This window comes from Astyanax mexicanus, chromosome 4, assembly GCF_023375975.1.
Source record: "Astyanax mexicanus isolate ESR-SI-001 chromosome 4, AstMex3_surface, whole genome shotgun sequence".
Lineage (NCBI taxonomy): Eukaryota > Metazoa > Chordata > Actinopteri > Characiformes > Acestrorhamphidae > Astyanax > Astyanax mexicanus.
Window position 1 is genome coordinate 57734588 of NC_064411.1, and position 18694 is coordinate 57753281.

The following is an 18694-nucleotide window of genomic DNA, read 5'->3' on the forward strand; positions in this document are numbered from 1 at the left end:
TTTGATGGTTTGTGATCATCCATCTTCCTCTTGATTATATTCCAGAGGTTTATAATTTGGTAAAATCAAATAAACTCATCATTTTTAAGTGCTCTTATTTTTTTCCAGAGCTGTATATATATATATGTGTGTGTGTGTGTATGACCTGAGGACTGTAGAGGGGTATAAATCCCTGATATTGAGACAGTGTGGAGCTGTGAAACTGTGTTTTCTGGAATAATAAAGCACCTGCAATATGATGCTACAAAAAGTGCAATTTTGAGATTTATCATAATATACAGTAGAAGGCAGTGCAACAAAAAAATATAGATCATACAAAAAACAACAATCACACAGTTTGATTAATCACAACTTTATTAAACACCATATTTTACTTTTTTAACAGGTACACTTTTAATACAAGGTTTTAAAATATAAATATAGAATATGTATTTTATATTTTACATTCTTAGATGATCAGTTTTGAACATGGACTGGATTTGAACTGGATTTTCTCAGTCAGTTTTATGAGGTGGAGTCACCTGGAATTCAGGCGTTCAGTTAACAGCTGTGCTGAACTCAGTTATGTCAATAAATAAATGAATCAAAAGTTTAAAAAACAACATTAAAGATGAATTATGCTTAAATAACAAACTAGTAAGATATTTATTTTTATATTAATTATAATTATTCGTTACCGCTTTAATCACCATGTTACGTTTATTATTTAAAATATTTATTAATTTATTTTTATATACGAATTTTGGCCGTTTTTAGGACGGATGCAGACGTTTAAACTGGTCTTCAGTCTCGAGGAACGTTAAAGACGATCAGTTTTCTAAGTTGGGATCTGGAGCTACATCTTCCTGACTTCCTCGCTGTGTTCCAGGCTGCATCATCACCTCATGTTTAGGGACTACGTCTAAATACCAAATGGGATTGCTGGTCACCGCTCTTAAAGAAAGATCTGTACTAGCTGTCCGTCTGAAGCTAGTGAAGCTCTCACTGTTGGCGCTGTCCACGTTGGCGATCATATCCACGCCTGGATATGTGCTGAGGCACTGCGGAAGGAATATGGGAAGCTCGGCTTGGAGCTCTTTGCTGCGAAGGCCGTAAAGCATGGGGCAGAGCAACTGGCCGCTGGTGAAAACCAGGAAAGTGACCACGGCCTCGTTCTGGGTTTGGTGCAGGCGGCTGACGATGATCACTTTGGGAACGAAGTACAGGCTGATCTGCAGGGCGTGGAGGAGGATGGTGCAGTGTCCTTTTTTGTTGGACCAGGTGAAGTGACCGGCGCTACACCCTTCCAGGTAGATCAGGAAGTAGCTGCTGGAAATGAGCAGGACTGAGGCGCCGAGCAGGACGAGGGTGCTGGTGATGCAGGCATCACTTTCCAGAGCCGTGGAGCCCTCGGCGTTCGGACCAATCACGAAGCCCCACGGCTCCTGGATGCAGGTTAAGACGGTGAAGACCACAGGGATGATGGAAGCCAGCAGCCAGATCAGGAGCATCATCCAGGGCAACAAGAGCTTGAAGAGCATCGGGTAGTGAAGTGGCCGGAGGATGGACACGCAGGCGCAGAGGCTCGAGGCGGCAAGGGTGACGGTCATGCCGTGGTCCATCACCGCCTAAAGACAGAGGAGACATTAACAACAAAAAAATAAATAAATTGAAAAAAAAAGATTTTCTCAAAAAGTTCTTCTACAAGTAGGTATAGATCCCTCCCTCAGAAGAAGTCTACTGGCTAATCCTGCTGTGTACTTTCCGAGATGAACCTACGGTGATAAATATTACATACATACAATATGACTCTCCATTGTTTATAGGTGGGAAAAAGGAGCATCAATTACTGTTTTTACCAGCAATTTCCACCAAAATAAAAACAACACATTGTTAAAATTATATATAATAATATAGAGCTCTGTAAAAATAATAATAATAAGGGACCACTTCAGTTTCTGAATCAGTTTCTCTGATTTTGCTATTTATAGGTTTATGTTTGAGTAAAATGAACATTGTTGTTTTATTCTATAAACTACAGACAACATTTCTCCAGAAATAATCAATATCTGGTGGAATAATCCTGGTGGTTTTTAATCACAGTTTTCTTCATGCATCTTGGCATCATGTTCTCCTCCACCAGTCTTACACACTGCTTTTGGATAACTTTATGCTGCTTTACTCCTGGTGTAAAAATTCAAGCAGTTCAGTTTGGTGGTTTGATGGTTTGTGATCATGTTTCAGTACCTGCAGGTCGTGGAGGATCCAGTAGGTGAGGCGGGTGGTGACCTGGCTGGAGTTTCTCAGGATGAGGAGAACCAGACCCAGGAAGCTGAAGGCGGAGAGGCAGCAGCACTGCTGAGACAGCAGCAGGAACCGCGGGTTCTTACGCAGGGTAGAGGTTCCCAGAACCGGAACCGTGACCAGATACGTGATGAGCCCGCTCCATATCAGAGTGATACTGTGAACACAAGTTTTCACTGCATCCAGAAACAACATGTTCCCCCCTGAAACAACACAACATCACAATTATACCATCAATCACATTCTTATCCAGTATGAAGTTCTACTATAATAACATTAATATTCAGTATTAAGTTCTACTGTAATATCATTCATATCCAGTATGAAGCTCTAATGAAACATTAATATCCAGTATGAAACTCTAATAACATTAATATACTGAAAAAAGGCTCTAATGAAACATTAATATCCAATATGAAACTATAATAACATTCATATGCAGTATGATGTTTTACTGTAATATCATTCATATCCAGTATGAAGTTTTTCTATAATAATATTCATATCCAGTATGAAGTTTTTCTATAATAATATTCATATCCAGTACGAAGTTCTACTGTAATACCATTTACATCCAGTATGAATTTCTACTATAATAACATTAACATCCAGTATGAAGTTAATTAATATCCATTTACAGTTGATTTAATGTTTATTGAAGGAAAATGAAAATAGTGGTGTTTTAATTTAATGCTATTGTAAATTAACAATAAATAAAAATTAAATAAAATACTAATATGATAACATTGATATCCAGTATGAAGTTCTAATAACACTAAGATCTATTTAACATTAATTTAATGTTTATTACAGGTGAAAGTAGTGGTGTTTTAATTAAACAGTATTGTAAATGACCAGCAAATAAAAATAAAATCAGACAGCATTAAAATGTGATTGTTTGATTATAATTACATTAGTAAAAATGAAATTGTAGATTATTTTCTACTCAAAAATATATATTTTTTTCGTTTTCCTTTTTATAACATGACCAAACATATATTTATATGTGAACGCATGGGGAAAAAAATATTTTCTTTAAATAAAAAAAAAATTATAAAATTAAAGAAAATACCACACCGAACCCCGCCCCCCACCAGCTCAACACAACCAACCCACATAATACAGTTTTTTTATGGAATATATAAAAAATGAATTATAAAAATGTATATTTATTCTTTATTTTTTGGTTATAAAATGATCTTACCTGGCTGATGATGGACAGATCTCTGCTCCTCCGGTGCTCCTCAGAAGATGTGACTGATGCAGGTTCTGCAGCATGCTTATATACACGAATACAGTCAATTATAGTCTCATTTAAGCACATATATACCTGCAGTTCAGCCTGATAAATCCAGAGGTCATCAGGTTTAACTGAATAAAATAGTGGCGAGGCTACGTTCTCTACATCAGCAGTGAAGATCTGAAATAGGAGGCAATTATCAGGCCGTTCAGAGGGTCAGAGGGGAGAATCTTCAAGAACATTATGTATTTCTGATAATTCACTGCATGTAAAAAACATTTTAATGTATTTGAACTCAGGGAAACAATGCACTCATAACTTTTATAAAGTATCTGTGTAAAAAACGCTGAGGAACCTGTGAGGAAAAACTTATATAATGATATTAGAATATCATTAAGAAAGTTACTTCATTTCAGTAATCCATATAATATGGATAACAGCCAATGAAAACCCAAAAATCAGTGTCTCAGAAAATTTGAATATTATGTAATAAGACCAATTGGTACTTTTGTTTGGTACTCAGTGTGGGCAGTGTGCCGAGTCCTGCTGGAAAATGAAATCCGCACCCATTGTCTGGAGGAAGAGTGGAGAGACACACAGTCCAAACTGCTCGAGGTCTAGTGTGAAGTTTTCATTTTTATGGAAATGAGGATTTCATTTTCCAGCAGGACTCGGCACACTGCCCACACTGCTTACCAAAAATACCAATTGTCTGTAAGCTTCATAATCACTAATAATAAAATAAATAAACTCTTAAAATAGATCACTCTGTGATTAATACAACTATATAATATATGAGTTTCACATTTTCAACTGAATTACTGAAATAAAGTCACTTTATTGATTTATTTGATATTCTCATTTTTTTGATGCACTAGTATATGGAAAAATAATGATAAATCAGAAATAATTCAGTTTTTTTATGGATTATTTTGTTGCCACACCATGTATTGCCACCCTCCATATTGCATATTGTCAACTGTCCAATTAAAAAAAAGAAAGAGAAAAAACTCAATGTGAAAAGTCAATGTAAAAACAGTTTATTTCAGATATTTTTAGAGAGTTTCTATTGGTCCATTCATCAAGAAATTGTTACACAGTGTGAGGAACAGTTTGTGTGTTCAAATTAAGTAGTAAACTTTAAATCAACAAAAATGGAGATGTTTTTTTTCTATTAAAAATTCAGAAAGAGATAAAAATTGGTGTAAAAGGTTATAATCTTATTTTTCTGTAAAATAAATCAATCATTTTTCGCACCAGATTATAAGGGGCATTTTAAGCAACACTAGTAAGGAACAAGGTGTCGCCATGTTTCCATTCTAACTCAGCAGATCTTGCAGGTGAGTGGCCAGACCTGTAAAGCTAAGCTAAGCTAAGCTAAGTAAAAAAAAAAACAACTTTTTTTTTTTTAACTCAAACGAGTGCTGAATGTTAATCTACACAGATTTCTCTATTGAAAACTATGTAGTTTGGTAAGTAAAGCACTTCCATTTCTTTCCGAATTTCTCCAGCACTAAGGCTAGAGCATTAGCATTAGCAGCTAACCACTAACGGTAATGCTAATAATGCTGCTCCAGCAGTGCTAGCCAGGGTTGGCAGCAGACTACAAGCCTATAATACTCACCTCTGAATGGTGAAAGAGCTAGTGCTTTGTATGGTTAGCGGGTAGTGCTACTACTGCTCCAGCCTTAGTGCTGGAGAAACTTCACTGAAACTCCTGCTCCTTAATACCTGATTGATATATTTTTTTGGGGAAAATTAAAGGATTTTAAGTGCGCCTTATAGTGTGAAAAATATAATAATAATGAATATTTAAATGTCCATTTCTACACTGCAAGAACAACACAGTAAAGACTATAAGAAAAGAATATAAACAAGACGTTAAAGGTCTTTTCTGTAAGTAATACAGTTTAATAAAAACCATATATATAAAACAATAACGCTAAATGGATGTAAAATCGCTGTGAGATTAACGATGTTTTAGTTAATCTGTAGAAGCTTCTGAAGGTTTCTTTATTTCAGTCCATGCTTGCTCTCAGAGAGTCTGATCAGCGAATCCACCTGAAGGCCGGTGGCGGCGCCAGCGCCTGATTGGTTCCTCTGTTTCCGGCGGCTGATCTGTTTCTGCAGCTGCAGTTTGTTGGTGAAGAAGACGTTTCTCCAGCCCAGTTCCTCGGCCAGTTCCTCCACCTCAGCGGGAACTGTGTCCCAGTGCATCCTCACCGTCTGCTCCCAGAACTCCTCCGAGCTGCAGAGCTGCAAATAATGCAGAATCATATATATTAAAGATATCCTCCATATTACAGCAGCTAGATACGGAAACCCATCTAATATCAGCGGGATATTAAACACTGTTTACATGGTTTACTCAGGAGATCTTTTGTCCCCAGAGCCATCAAACTCTTCAACTCCTCCCGGTGGAGGCGGAGGAGAGAGGTGGATGGTTGAGGAACGTCTCTCTCTCTCTCTCTCTCTCTCTCTCTCTCTCTCTCTCTCTATCTATCTATCTATCTATCTATCTATCTATCTATCTATCTATCTATCTATCTATCTATCTATCTATCTATCTATCTATCTATCTATCTATCTATCTATCTATCTATCTATCTATCTATCTATCTAAACCCAACAGTTTAGCAGGATATTAAACATTGTTTACTCAGGAGATCTTTTGTCCCCAGAGCCATCAGACTCTTCTATCTATCTATCTATCTATCTATCTATCTATCTATCTATCTATCTATCTATCTATCTATCTATCTATCTATCTATCTATCTATCTATCTATCTATCTATCTATCTATCTATCTATCTATCTGTGGGAACACCACATACTAGTGCATCTCAAAGAAAGTGGAATATCATTGAAAAGTTTTCAGTAATTCAGATACTCAAAATCTGAAACCCACATATCATATATCTAACCACCTTCTCACGGCCTTTTCCCTTTTTATTTATTTTAATTATTATGTCTTTTCATTTATCTAATTTCATGTTTTACCTTTTAGCCCTTTTATATTTTATTTATTTGATTCATTTCATCCTTTTATTTGTTTTATTACTGCTTTTACTTTTGACCTTTTTTTATTTAATTTATTTATTCATTTTTATAATTTTTTAACTTATTATTATTATTATTATTATTATTATTATTATTATTATAATTATTATAGTTCCAGCATTTACGTTTTTATCATTGTAATGATCTGAATCTCTTTGTTTTATTGCTCTACATTTTAGCCTTTCTGTTTTATTTTTAAGTTTTTTATTTCTTCTTTATTTTTATTTATCTTACATTGTTTGCTTGTTTTTATCATTTAGACTTGATTTTCAATTCCTTTAATGTTGTAAATGCTCGTCTACATTGAAAATGGGGTTACGCTCAATGTATTACGGAGTGGAAATAAAGGATAATTGATTGATTGATTGATTGATTGATATTATATAGATGTATTAAACACAGAGTGATCTATTTTTAGAGTTTATTTCTTTTATTGTTAATTATTGATTATGGTTAACAGCCAATGAAAACTCAAAAATTAGTGTCTTTGAAAATTAGAATATTATATTTTATAAGACCAATTGTTACTTTTGGTAAGCAGTGTGGGCAGTGTGCCAAGTCCTGCTGGAAAATGAAATCTGTATCTCCGTAAAAGTTGTCATCAGCAGAGAGAGGGAGGCATTGATTTACTTTAAATGAAATGTAAAATTTACTGATGATCAGTGATGGTTTGTTTGGAGAGTCATGTCTGTCATCTGCTGCTGTTGATCCACTGTGTTCTATTATCAAGTCTAAAGTCAGCGAGATGTGGATTTCATTTTCCAGCAGGAGTCTGTATTCCTCTCTGTGTTTGTAAATATGTAAATATTGAGTAATCTGTTTTTGCACAGGGTTTATATTAAAAGGGAAAATTACAGATAATCCACAGTTTTTACCTGTTTAAACCTGCAACAGGTTCCTGCCAACCGAGCCACGTCCTCCAGGTCCAGGTGAGACATGATCTTCAGGTGTATGGACTCGGGAAGACGCAGGAGATAGTCAGCCTGACCCTGGCACAGATCCAACGAGTAATTCAGGATACCTGGACCAAAAACGATCTTCACCTGTCCTGAGATTAACCATTAAATACACACCTTATAAGTTACACACCTTATTAAACACGTACAGCCGGAAAATATATATATATATATATATATATTCAGAATATATCATTACTCTGCAGCGTGCTGTCTTCCAAATATTCGCTGTGTGATTCCTTCAGTTCTCCAGGTCTCGCGTTTCTGAATTCAGCCCTCAGAGAAATCTTCCACCACCTCCAGATCACCTGCATCATCAGTTGCAGGAAAAAGTATGTGAACCCTTTGAGATTATGCTTGCATTTCTGCATAAATTGGTCATTAAATGTGTTTTGATGTTTATCTACGTCACAACAATAGACAAACACAGTCTGCTTAAACTAAAACCACACAAACAAATATATTTTTGCATGATTTTACTGAACACAACATGTTAAACATTCACAGTGAGGAGGAATAGTATGTAAACCTCTTGAGAAGCTTGATTGCTTGATGTGAATCATGACTCGCACAAAAGATCAAGCTCTCAGAAGACCTACGTTCAAGAATTGTGACCTTTAAGCATGAAGCTGGAAAGGGTTACTCTAAAAGTATCTCTAAAAGCCTTTGATGTTCATGTGTCCACGGTAAGACAGACGCTCTACAAATGGAGAAAGTTCAGCACTGTTACTGGAGCTACTCTCTCTAGGTGTGGTAAAGTCCTGTAAAGGTGACTGTAAGAGCACAGCACATGCAGAATGAGGTGAATCAATGATGTGAGGAAGAATCCTAAAGTGTAAAACATACCAGTCATACTTTAAATTTTGTAAACTTTTTCTAACCTTTAAAAAAACGCTTTTATTCTGGAAATTTCTGACGCCCTCTCAAATTTAACTGTGCTATAGGCGAGAATGATGTTTCCATTTACTCCCATGGTTCTCCCTCCTGCCCCGCCCCTAAACCCTTACATCACCCAGTGCCCCTCCCAGAAAACCTCTGGAATATAATCAAGAGGAAGATGGATGATCACAAACCATCAAACCACCAAACTGAACTGCTTGAATTTCTGCACCAGGAGTAAAGCAGCATAAAGTTATCCAAAAGCAGTGTGTAAGACTGGTGGAGGAGAACATGATGCCAAGATGCATGAAAAAAACTGTGATTAAAAACCATCAGGATTATTCCACCAAATATTGATTATTTCTGAACTCTTAAAACTTTATGAATATGAACTTGTTTTCTTTGCATTATTTGAGGTCTGAAAGTTCTGCATTTTTTTGTTATTTCAGACATTTCTCATTTTCTGTAAATAAATGCTCTAAATGAGAATATTTTTATTTGGAATTTGGGAGAAATGTTGTCTGTAGTTTATAGAATAAAACAACAATGTTCATTTTACTCAAACATAAACCTATAAATAGCACAATCAGAGAAACTGATTCAGAAACTGAAGTGCTCTCTTCATTTTTTACAGAGCTGTAAATATATATATTTTTTTATTTACAAGGGCCTGAAGACACATGCTGCTGCAAGTGCAGTAATTAATAATATTAATTTCACTTAATATTTCCCATATTCTCTTAATACTGAGCTTAAAAAGGTAAAGCTTAAGTTTTAGTTTACATTGTCAAAGTAAAATATCACAGTAATTATGTATAAATATTTAAAAAAAAAAATTAAACTAAATGCATTTTTGAAAAATTTTTAACCTCGTTTCCATCAAATGCCAACTTTTCCGAGGACATATAACCAACTGTATACAAAGAAATATATGAAATATAAAGTGATTTAGCTGGATAATATATTTTGATAATGTTTTTTGTGTAGTGTAGTTTTATAAGATAAATACTAAAAAGAAGTGAAGTAGTAAATGTTATTTTTATGAGGATAAAAGTCGCAGTATTCTGATATTGCTGTTTTAGCTGGCTGGTTCTGAAGCCTGTGTGCAGATGTTCAGGTGAGTAACAGGTGTGCTCAGGTGAGGGGAGGGGTTTACCTGTGTGCTGGTGATGAGCAGGTGGTAGTAGTCTTTGATTGGAGCAGGACCCTGACCCCCGATCTCCAGCAGACTCTCCTCCTGCACTTTCGCCATCTTGCAAACTCCGCTCGGTGTCATGGCAACAAGGACGCGCGCAACCGTTGCCATAACAAAGCAAGCGCATGAGAAAGCCACGCCCACCGCGCGGGCACGAGCATGAGCCAGACTGAACCGGGAGTGAATTTAATATTTTATAATTATAATCTAAATTATTTTAAAGAACACTGTCACCTTCCTAAAATAAAACCACATACTCATTTTTTAAAATGACTTTTTAATAAAATTCAAAATAATCATTTAAAATCGGACATAGGAAATGACCAGAATTTAATAACTGTAACATAAATAACAAATACTAACATTAAAACAAGAAAATATAATAAAAACTATAATAAAAAAGGGATTTATAGCTAAACACCATATTATATATTTATTAGATATATTATATTCTGACAATCTACACCCCGCCTTGTCATATTCTCCCATATTAATAATCCTAAAACCTTAAAAGACTAAAAACAAACTATATAATAAAATTAGAATAAAATTATTTTTTTTTATTTATTAAATTATTAATTTAAAAATTAGAACCAACTAGAAACCTTAATCCTAATTCAACATTAAGAAAACAGTAATTAAAAAAACATGGGGGTTTATGGGGGGACAAAATGCTAAAAAAAAATATCAATAAAACTCAAAATTAATACTTAAAAACTCTTTTTAAGCAACTCATTTTAAGCAACATTTATAGCCTAAAGATTTTATTAATAAGTGTATTTTTTCTTTATGTATACTTTATTATTAACATTTATTATTATAGTAAAACTGGGGACGAAACCTGGATCGTGGAGATTGGTCCTAGAAAGCTATTAAAATGACCCACGTCACATTTTTATTTTGATTAGAAACAATAAATTAGCTTAAGTCACAGGAAATGATTCAAGTAAAATAATAAAAAAAAAAAATGAAATTTTTTAAGAAGGTGACGATTTTAAACCTAGTAGTCTTCCACACAGCGCAATAAAAAAAGCTAACACTAGTAGCATTTAGAGGACAAAATGATTATCCATTATTACAGATACAAAAGATCTCAAAAAATTTGAATATCATTGAAAAGTTACTTTATTTCAGTAATTCAGTTAAAAAAATTCAGTTGGATTTCATTTTCCAGCAGCATTTACACGCTGTCCACACTTCCAAAAGTACCAATTGGTCTTATACACTGTTTTTCGGGTTTTCACTGGCTGTAAGCCATAATCATCCACAATAAAATAAATAAACGCTTAAAATAGATCAGTGTGTGTACAATACATCTATATAATACTTTGAGGTTTTGCATTTTCAACTGAATTACTAAAATAAAGTAACTTTTTAATATATTCTAAGTAGACTTTATGAACATGAAAGCTCTGCATCCTTTTTGTTATTTCAGACATTTCTCAAAATTCTCTTTTCTGTAAATAAATGCTCTAAATGAGTATTTTTATTTGGAATTTGGGAGAAATGTCTGTAGTTCGTAAAATAAAACCATTGGAGATATACACCCTTCAGATTATTAATAGGCAGTTACAACACAAAAAGACCTTTCAAAATGGGTAAAACGGGCAGAAATTGAGTGTTTGAAAGGGTCATAGAGGCAGATCTGGCAGTAATGGATCTCTCACCAGGAGGAACACTACCCAAAAGTAGCGTCAGAGAGGTACATAAATAATCACAATTACAAAAGACAAAAAACTAAAAAGCGTGGTAAAGAAAAACACTTTCACACACTTCGTACAGTAGTTAAAAAGCTTTAATATTTTTATACATGTATTTATATATGTACACATTAACTTATACACTCGTAATGGTAAATCTGATGTAGGTCTAGTTGAAAATCCATAGATGGAGGACGAGACAGGTGAAATCTGCTTCTGCAACTAAAAGCTTCCACAGCAGATCATATAAAAGCCTTATCTATAACGCTGTGCTGCTGTACACCCCCTGCTTCAGCTACACTCCAGGGCCCGACCCAATCACACGCTAGCAGATTAGCATACGGCACCGGAGGCCAGGTCTGATTTCTGAGCTCAGGTTCATCCGGTCGGTCAGGACGTTCGGTACGGCCATGTGTGCTCACGCAGGCCTAGCTTATATACAGGAGATGCTAGGCTAACGATGCTAACAATGCTAACGATGCCAACAACAAAACACTGGACTGGACTTCAATTTCGCTACATTCAGACTGCAAGGTCAAAGCTAGATTGTATCCAGAATTTGGATTTGAGACACAGTCTGAACAGCCAGAAACCACAAAAATCTAAATTTTTGCAAATCAGATCCAAATCACATTTGGAGGTGGTTTGAAAAATGATTAGAATTTGTTTCATTCAGATTTTAGAAATTTTAGAGATTCATGGTGTTCTGAGAACTTTAAAAAGTATTTTAAAAGTGCCAATTGTGTTGGTGGTACCAGGTTCACACCACTTAAAAAATGATGAGTTTCTTTGATTTTACCTTATTAAAAACCTCTGGAATATAATCAAGAGGAAGATGGATGATCACAAACCATCAAACCACCAAACTGAACTGCTTGAATTTTTACACCAGGAGTAAAGCAGCATAAAGTTATCCAAAAGCAGTGTGTAAGACTGGTGGAGGAGAGCATGATGCCAAGATGCATAAAAAACAAACTGTGATTAAAAACCACCAGGATTATTCCACCAGATATTGATTATTTCTGAACTCTTAAAACTTTATGAATATGAACTTGTTTTCTTTGTATTATTTGAGGTCTGAAAGCTCTGCATCTTTTTTTGTTATTTCAGTCGTTTCTCATTTTCTGTAAATAAATGCTCTAAATGAGAATATTTTTATTAGGAATTTGGGAGAAATGTTGTCTGTAGTTTATAGAATAAAACAACAATGTTCATTTTACTCAAACATAAACCTATAAATAGCACAATCAGAGAAACTGATTCAGAAACTGAAGTGCTCTCTTCATTTATTTACAGAGCTGAATATGGATATATGACACTAATAATACTAATAATCAGCTTTGAACGAGTCTTTCACCAGGAGGAATGCACTATGAGTCTATAAGTGGGGTGTATAAGAGCTCTCTGTTCTGATTGGCTGCCCAGTATTGCTTCAAAGTACTTAAAAAATAATATGAATAATAAACAGTCTGGACTGGAACACTCCTTATATCTACAGGGTGAATGGGGCGAGGCTTCATTTTTTACAGGCTAAATGAGCAGATTTCTGTAAATGTGCAATAAATGGTTTTTGCGACGTCACAAAAACAATGTATTGGAAATGGGCTATTAATACAGGTTAGTACAGTCTGAAATGTGTAAACCGGGTAAAGAACGACGCATCCTAAACTAACAGAATTTATATTTTTATGCCATTTTCTATTTTACATTTAATATTGAGTATTTTTTTTTTAAATAATAAGGAAAAAAAATAGTAAGAAATGATGACATTATTTGCCATACAAATTTTTGGGACGATATATTGTCCACAAAAAATAAAAAATAATAAAACTGAGTGCATTTCTGTTAACCTAGAACTACTATGGGAGTCTCTGAAGTTCTAACAATATTAAGTATATATATATATATAGGCCCGTCACGGTAAATACATTATCATTTCAATAAACGTATCATATAACCTATAGAAATATTCAATTAATTTTCACTGACTTCAATAATCGCCCAATATGTCTACTTAAGAGTTTGTTTACACGAGAAAAAAAAAATTGGCAAAATCTTCACGCTTTAAACTAAAAGCAAAAATTTTGCAAAACATTAATTTAAAATCAATATAATAACTGCTATTCAAGTCTACGGGCTTTTTTTCCCCCCGAACTTTAAGATCGCTGGTTCGAATCCCGGTCATGCAGCTTGCCATCACAGCACCCGGAGCCCCGAGAGAGCAGCACAGTAGTCCTTGCTCTCTCTGGGTGGGTACAGTACAGTAGATGGCGCTCTCTCTTTCCCCTCATCACTCCTAGGGTGATGTGGATCAGCACAAGGCTGCATCTGTGAGCTGATGTATCAGAACCGAGTCGCTGCACTCTCCTCCGAGCGTTAGTGCTGTGATGATGCTACTCGGCCAAAAGAGGTTCAAAAAGAGGCGGAGTCTGTCTGATTTCACATGTGTCGGAGGAGGCGTGTGCTGGTCTTCTTAACCCTCCTGGTGTTGGGGGAGCATCACTAGTGATAGGGGGAGTGATAGTGATCCTAATGAGTGGGTTGGGTAATTGGCTCTGTAAATTGTATAAAATTATATAAACTTATAAAAATTTTAACTCTACGAAGTATTTTAGGTGCTCTTTTCTGGGGAGCTGTTAACTTGCAGTTTCTGAGGGAACTCTTTTTCTTTTTTTTTTTTACTGGAGTGGCCCTGATGAGTGCCAGTTCCATCATTATTATTATTATTATTATTATTATTATTATTATTATTATAACATTAAGGTATTTTTACTTTCAAAGTTCTTAAAAAAGTAGTTGTTCTTCACAACTTTACAACTGATGCTCTCAAACACATTAAGAGGCAAGGAATTTAAGTATTCATTAACTCTTGACGAGTTCAGCACAGCTGTTAACTGAAAGCCTGAATTCCAGTTGACTGTACTTTGAAGAAGTAAATAATTCCATGTGCTTTTCTTTCTAGTTTGGATGAGTTTAGTATTAAACCACAATGCAGAACATTTTTAAATAATGAAAGTTATCGTGACGGGCCTAATTATATATCAGAATTATCAGTTTTTGATACATTTCCAGTCATTTTAAGTGTGTAAATTCAGTATTGGTGGAAATATCTGTATCGGTCGGGCCCGGCTACACACCTGCCTGCCTTCCTCTCCTCCGTACGGAGCTCAGCGCTCGGTACCGCCGCCGGTTTTGGTTTCAGTCGCGGTAAATCGGCGGCGCTGGAGGTCCTGTAGAGCAGCGCAGAAGATCAACCGTCCAGTTCAGTTGAGGTGAGTTGAGTTCAGTCAGCTTCGTTCTTCACAGTGTCTCTAAACTCGCCGCTTCACACGTTCGCAATCGCATCGTAAATAACGCATTTAAAAAGAATTACAAATATTGATATGCACAAGGAGCTTAACTTCTAGGCGTAAAACATTACTTACTGAATCAAAGCCAAACACTGCCTGTCAAAAGTTCGGGGACAGCCTGCTTTCCCGCCCAAACCTGTTCAACAAACGAATCCAGCAACTTAAACAAACGTAAAAAATAAAATACAGCATAGATAAAATTGCATCTGAAATTACCCTCCAACAGCATTCGTGACTCTTTTGCTTTTATATATTCTTACTTTACAGGCTCTGCTCACACAGCAGGTAAAAAAAAAAAAACTACTCTGTACGAGTCCGTCTCTCAAACCCCCACTTCATTCTGTACGAGTCCATTCAAACCCCCACTCTGTACGAGTCCATCTCTCAAATCCCCACTCTGTACGAGTCCATCTCTCAAACCCCCACATCATTCTGTACGAGTCCATCTCTCAAACCCCCACTCTGTACGAGTCCGTCTCTAAAACCCCCACTCTGAACCAGTCCATTCAAAACCCCAATCTGGACGAGTCCGTCTCTGGACCACTCAATCTCAAAACCCTACTTTGGACCAGCCCGTCTTAAAACGCCCACTCCGGACCACTCCATCTCAAACCCCTACTCTGGACGAGCTTGTCTCAAACACTACTCCAGACCAGTCCACCAATCCAAACTAGTACGTCTGAAACCCCCACTCTCAACAAAACTGACTCAAACCCGCACTCTGGATGAATCCCTCTCAAACCCTCTTTGTGTGAAATTGTTTAAAACCCCCCACTCTGGACGAAATGGTCTTTCAAACCCCCACTCTGGACAAGCTCATCTCTTAAACTGCCACTCTCAACAAATCTGTCTCAAACCACCATTCTGGTCCGGAGTGTGAGTTTGAAACAGACACTTTTAGTCAGTCTCAAATCCCTACTCCAGACCAGTCTGTCTTAAAACCCCCAACTCCGGATGAGTCCCTCTTAAACACCTTTCTGAGTGAATTTGTCTCAAACCCCCACTTCGCACCAGACCCATCTCAAACCACCACTCTGGACAAGTCCGTCTCAAACCCCTTTTCTGAGTGAATTTGCCACAAACCACTCTCAACAGATCCGTCTTAAACCCCAACTTCATTCTGGGCGAGACAGTCTCTCAAATCCCCTTCTAAGCGAAATCGTGTCAAACCCCCTCTCCGAACAAGTCCATCTAAAACCCCCACTCTGAACGACTCCATCTCAAACCCTCATTTTGGAAAAGCTCGCCAAAAACCACCACTCTCAACAAAACCAGACTCTGGATGAGTCCCTCTCAAACGCCCACTCTCAACGGATCCGTCTCAAACGCCCACTCTCAACGGATCCGTCTCAAACGCCCACTCTCAACGGATCCGTCTCAAACCCCCACTCTCAACGGATCCGTCTCAAACCCCCACTCTCAACGGATCCGTCTCAAACGCCCACTCTCAACGTCTTAGAAACCCCCACTCTCAACGGATCCGTCTCAAACGCCCACTCTCAACGTCTTAGAAACCCCCACTCTCAACGGATCCGTCTCAAACCCCCAGTCTTAAAGCCCCACTTTTTAGTTGTGGAGGCAGGATATTTAGAAAAGGTCTTGGTAACGCCTCTTAGAAATGACATTTAAATCAAATAATTCTAATAAGACGAATATTTTTAGCTGAGGAGAAGCTGAGGATAAGTATACTGAAATAAATCAGTGCACAAGTGCTTCATCATTATCATCACTATGAAAAAAAACACTGCAGGGAGGGTTTCAAATGGAACTGATAAGCAATACAAACTCCAAACAAAAAACTATAACAAGATAAAACAAAGATCTGAGGTCTGAAGAGGACGCAGGCTGTCCCCAAACTGATGAAGAGGAGCATGAATCTGGAAGTTCTGCTCAGACTCCAGAAATGTTGCGTTTGTTCCTGAACACACAGACGAGGGTGAGGTGAGGGAAACTCTCCACGACTCTTACTCTATAACGCTCATACGCTCAGTGCTGTGAATATAAAACAGAATCACCTCAGTGTGTGTGTGAGTGTGTGTGTGTGTGTGTGTGTGTGTGTGTTTAGAGGAACGGGTTGGTGGAGGATCCTCCTGTAGGATATGGTCCAGCTGGGGCTCCACTCTAAAAAGAAACAGAACAGAATAATATTAATTAAGTAAAATTGTTCATTAAAAAAAAAAAAAAAAAAAAAAAAAAAAAAAAACATTTTTTGCACTACAAGGTGCACTTAAATCCTTTAATTTTCCCAAAAATCATCAGTGCGCCTTATAATCCGGTGCGTCTTATGTATGAAATTTACCAGAAAGATCAGAATTGAACTACTATGTTAACAATTTGTAGATGTTCAGTATGATTATAAAAGCAGTGCTGAGGTAAATGTGTTAGAATACCACTACTATAATTACAATAGACTTGTGAAGTAAATTTATTTAGTGTCATTCTATTCATACATTTACCTCAGCAATGCAATTTTATTTATAGATTAGAATATCCTTACTGAGGTATATTTAGGATTAGTTTTGCACTGCTAAGGTAAACGTATTGTGCAATATTTTTTTTGGTGTGTCTGCTTAAATATATATATATATATATATATATATATATATATATATATATATATATATATATATATATATATATATATATATATACAGTGAGTCCAAGAAGTATTTGATCCCTTGCTGATTTTCTTTGTTTGCCCACTAATAAAGACACTATCCTTCTGCACTTTTAATGGTAGATATATTCTAACATGGAGAGACAGAATATCAAGACAAAAATCCAGAATATAATTTTAAAGAATATATTTTATTAATTTGTATTTCAATGAGGAAAATAAGTATTTGATCCCTCTTGCCAAACACACTCAATACTTAGTGGCAAAGCCTTTGTTTGCAAGCACAGCGGTGAGACGTTTGTTGTAGTTAACCACAAGTTTAGCACACACACCAGGGGGAATTTTGGCCCACTCTTCTTTGCAGATCCTCTCTAAATCATGAAGGTTGGTGGGCTGTCGCTTGGCAACTCTGACCTTCAGCTCCCTCCATAGATTTTCGATCGGATTGAGGTCTGGCGACTGGCTGGGCCACTCCATGACCTTAATGTGATTTTTCTTGAGCCAATCCTTTGTTGCCTTTGCTGTATGTTTAGGGTCGTTATCATGTTGGAAGACCCAACCACGGCCCATTTTCAGATCCCTGGCAGAGGGGAGGAGGTTGTCCCTCAGGATTGTGCGGTACATGGCTCCATCCATCTTCCCAGTGATGCGGTGAAGTAGCCCTGTACCCTTGGCAGAGAAACACCCCCAAAACATTATGCTTCCACCTCCATGCTTGACGGTGGGCACAGTGTTCTTGGGGTCATAGGCAGCATTTTTCTTCCTCCACACATGGCGGGTGGAGTTGAGGCCAAAAAGTTCAATTTTGGTCTCGTCTGACCACAAAACCTTCTCCCAATAACTTGGTTCATCTTTCAAATGATCATTGGCATACTTGAGGCGCGCCTCCACATGTGCTCTCTTCAGCAGGGGTACCTTTCGGGCACTGCAGGATGTGAATCCATTGTTGCGCAAAGTGTTGCCAATTGTTTCCTTGCAAACTGTGGTCCCAGCTGCCTTCAGGTCATTTGCTAACTCCTGCCGAGTGGTTGCAGGACGATTTCTGACCGTTCTCAGCATCATTGCCACCCCACGAGGCGAAATCTTCTTTGGAGCACCGGGCCGAGGTCTGTTGATTGTCATGTTGTACTCTTTAAACTTTCTGATAATTGCACCAATAGTTGTTACTTTCACATCCAACACCTTACTAATCTTTTTGTAGCCCATTCCAGCTTTGTGAAGGTCAACAATTCTGACTCTGAGGTCCTGTGACAGCTCTTTGGTTTTACCCATGTTGGAGACTTGAAATCTGTGTGATCTGTCTGATTCTGTGGACAGGTGTTTTTCACACAAGTGATTAGTGAGAACAGGTGGCTTCAGGTCAGATAACAAGTTGATTGGGAGTGTCTAACTGGTCTGTAAAAGCCAGAACTG

The 18694-nt window shown here is 36.9% G+C and overlaps 2 protein-coding genes and 1 long non-coding RNA gene across 4 annotated transcripts in view; all 3 read right to left on the reverse strand.

Annotated features, from left to right (window-relative positions):
• Nucleotides 1–5411: 5411 nt before the first annotated feature.
• Nucleotides 5412–9726, reverse strand: fbxo36b (F-box protein 36b). The gene is made up of 4 exons (XM_007238770.3): nt 9576–9726; nt 7740–7848; nt 7460–7632; nt 5412–5779 (listed from the first exon to the last, which is right to left on the reverse strand). The coding sequence occupies exons 1-4, from the start codon at nt 9723–9725 to the stop codon at nt 5537–5539; spliced, it is 675 nt and encodes a 224-aa protein (XP_007238832.3). The 5' UTR covers nt 9726; the 3' UTR covers nt 5412–5536.
• Nucleotides 9727–11391: 1665 nt separating this feature from the next.
• Nucleotides 11392–18694, reverse strand: part of LOC125801081 (uncharacterized) — a 156342-nt gene continuing 149039 nt past the window's right edge. Inside the window, exon 2 of the long non-coding RNA XR_007438578.1 lies at nt 11392–12113. This is a non-coding gene — a long non-coding RNA (uncharacterized LOC125801081). The remainder of the gene's footprint in view (nt 12114–18694) is intronic.
• The window catches only part of agfg1b (ArfGAP with FG repeats 1b), a 32093-nt gene continuing 27375 nt past the window's right edge, over nt 13977–18694 (reverse strand). For both annotated transcript variants that reach the window (XM_022668311.2, XM_022668310.2), the window contains one exon: nt 13977–16785. In XM_022668311.2, coding sequence (XP_022524032.1) covers nt 16726–16785 — 60 coding nt within the window. In that variant the 3' untranslated portion in view covers nt 13977–16725. The remainder of the gene's footprint in view (nt 16786–18694) is intronic.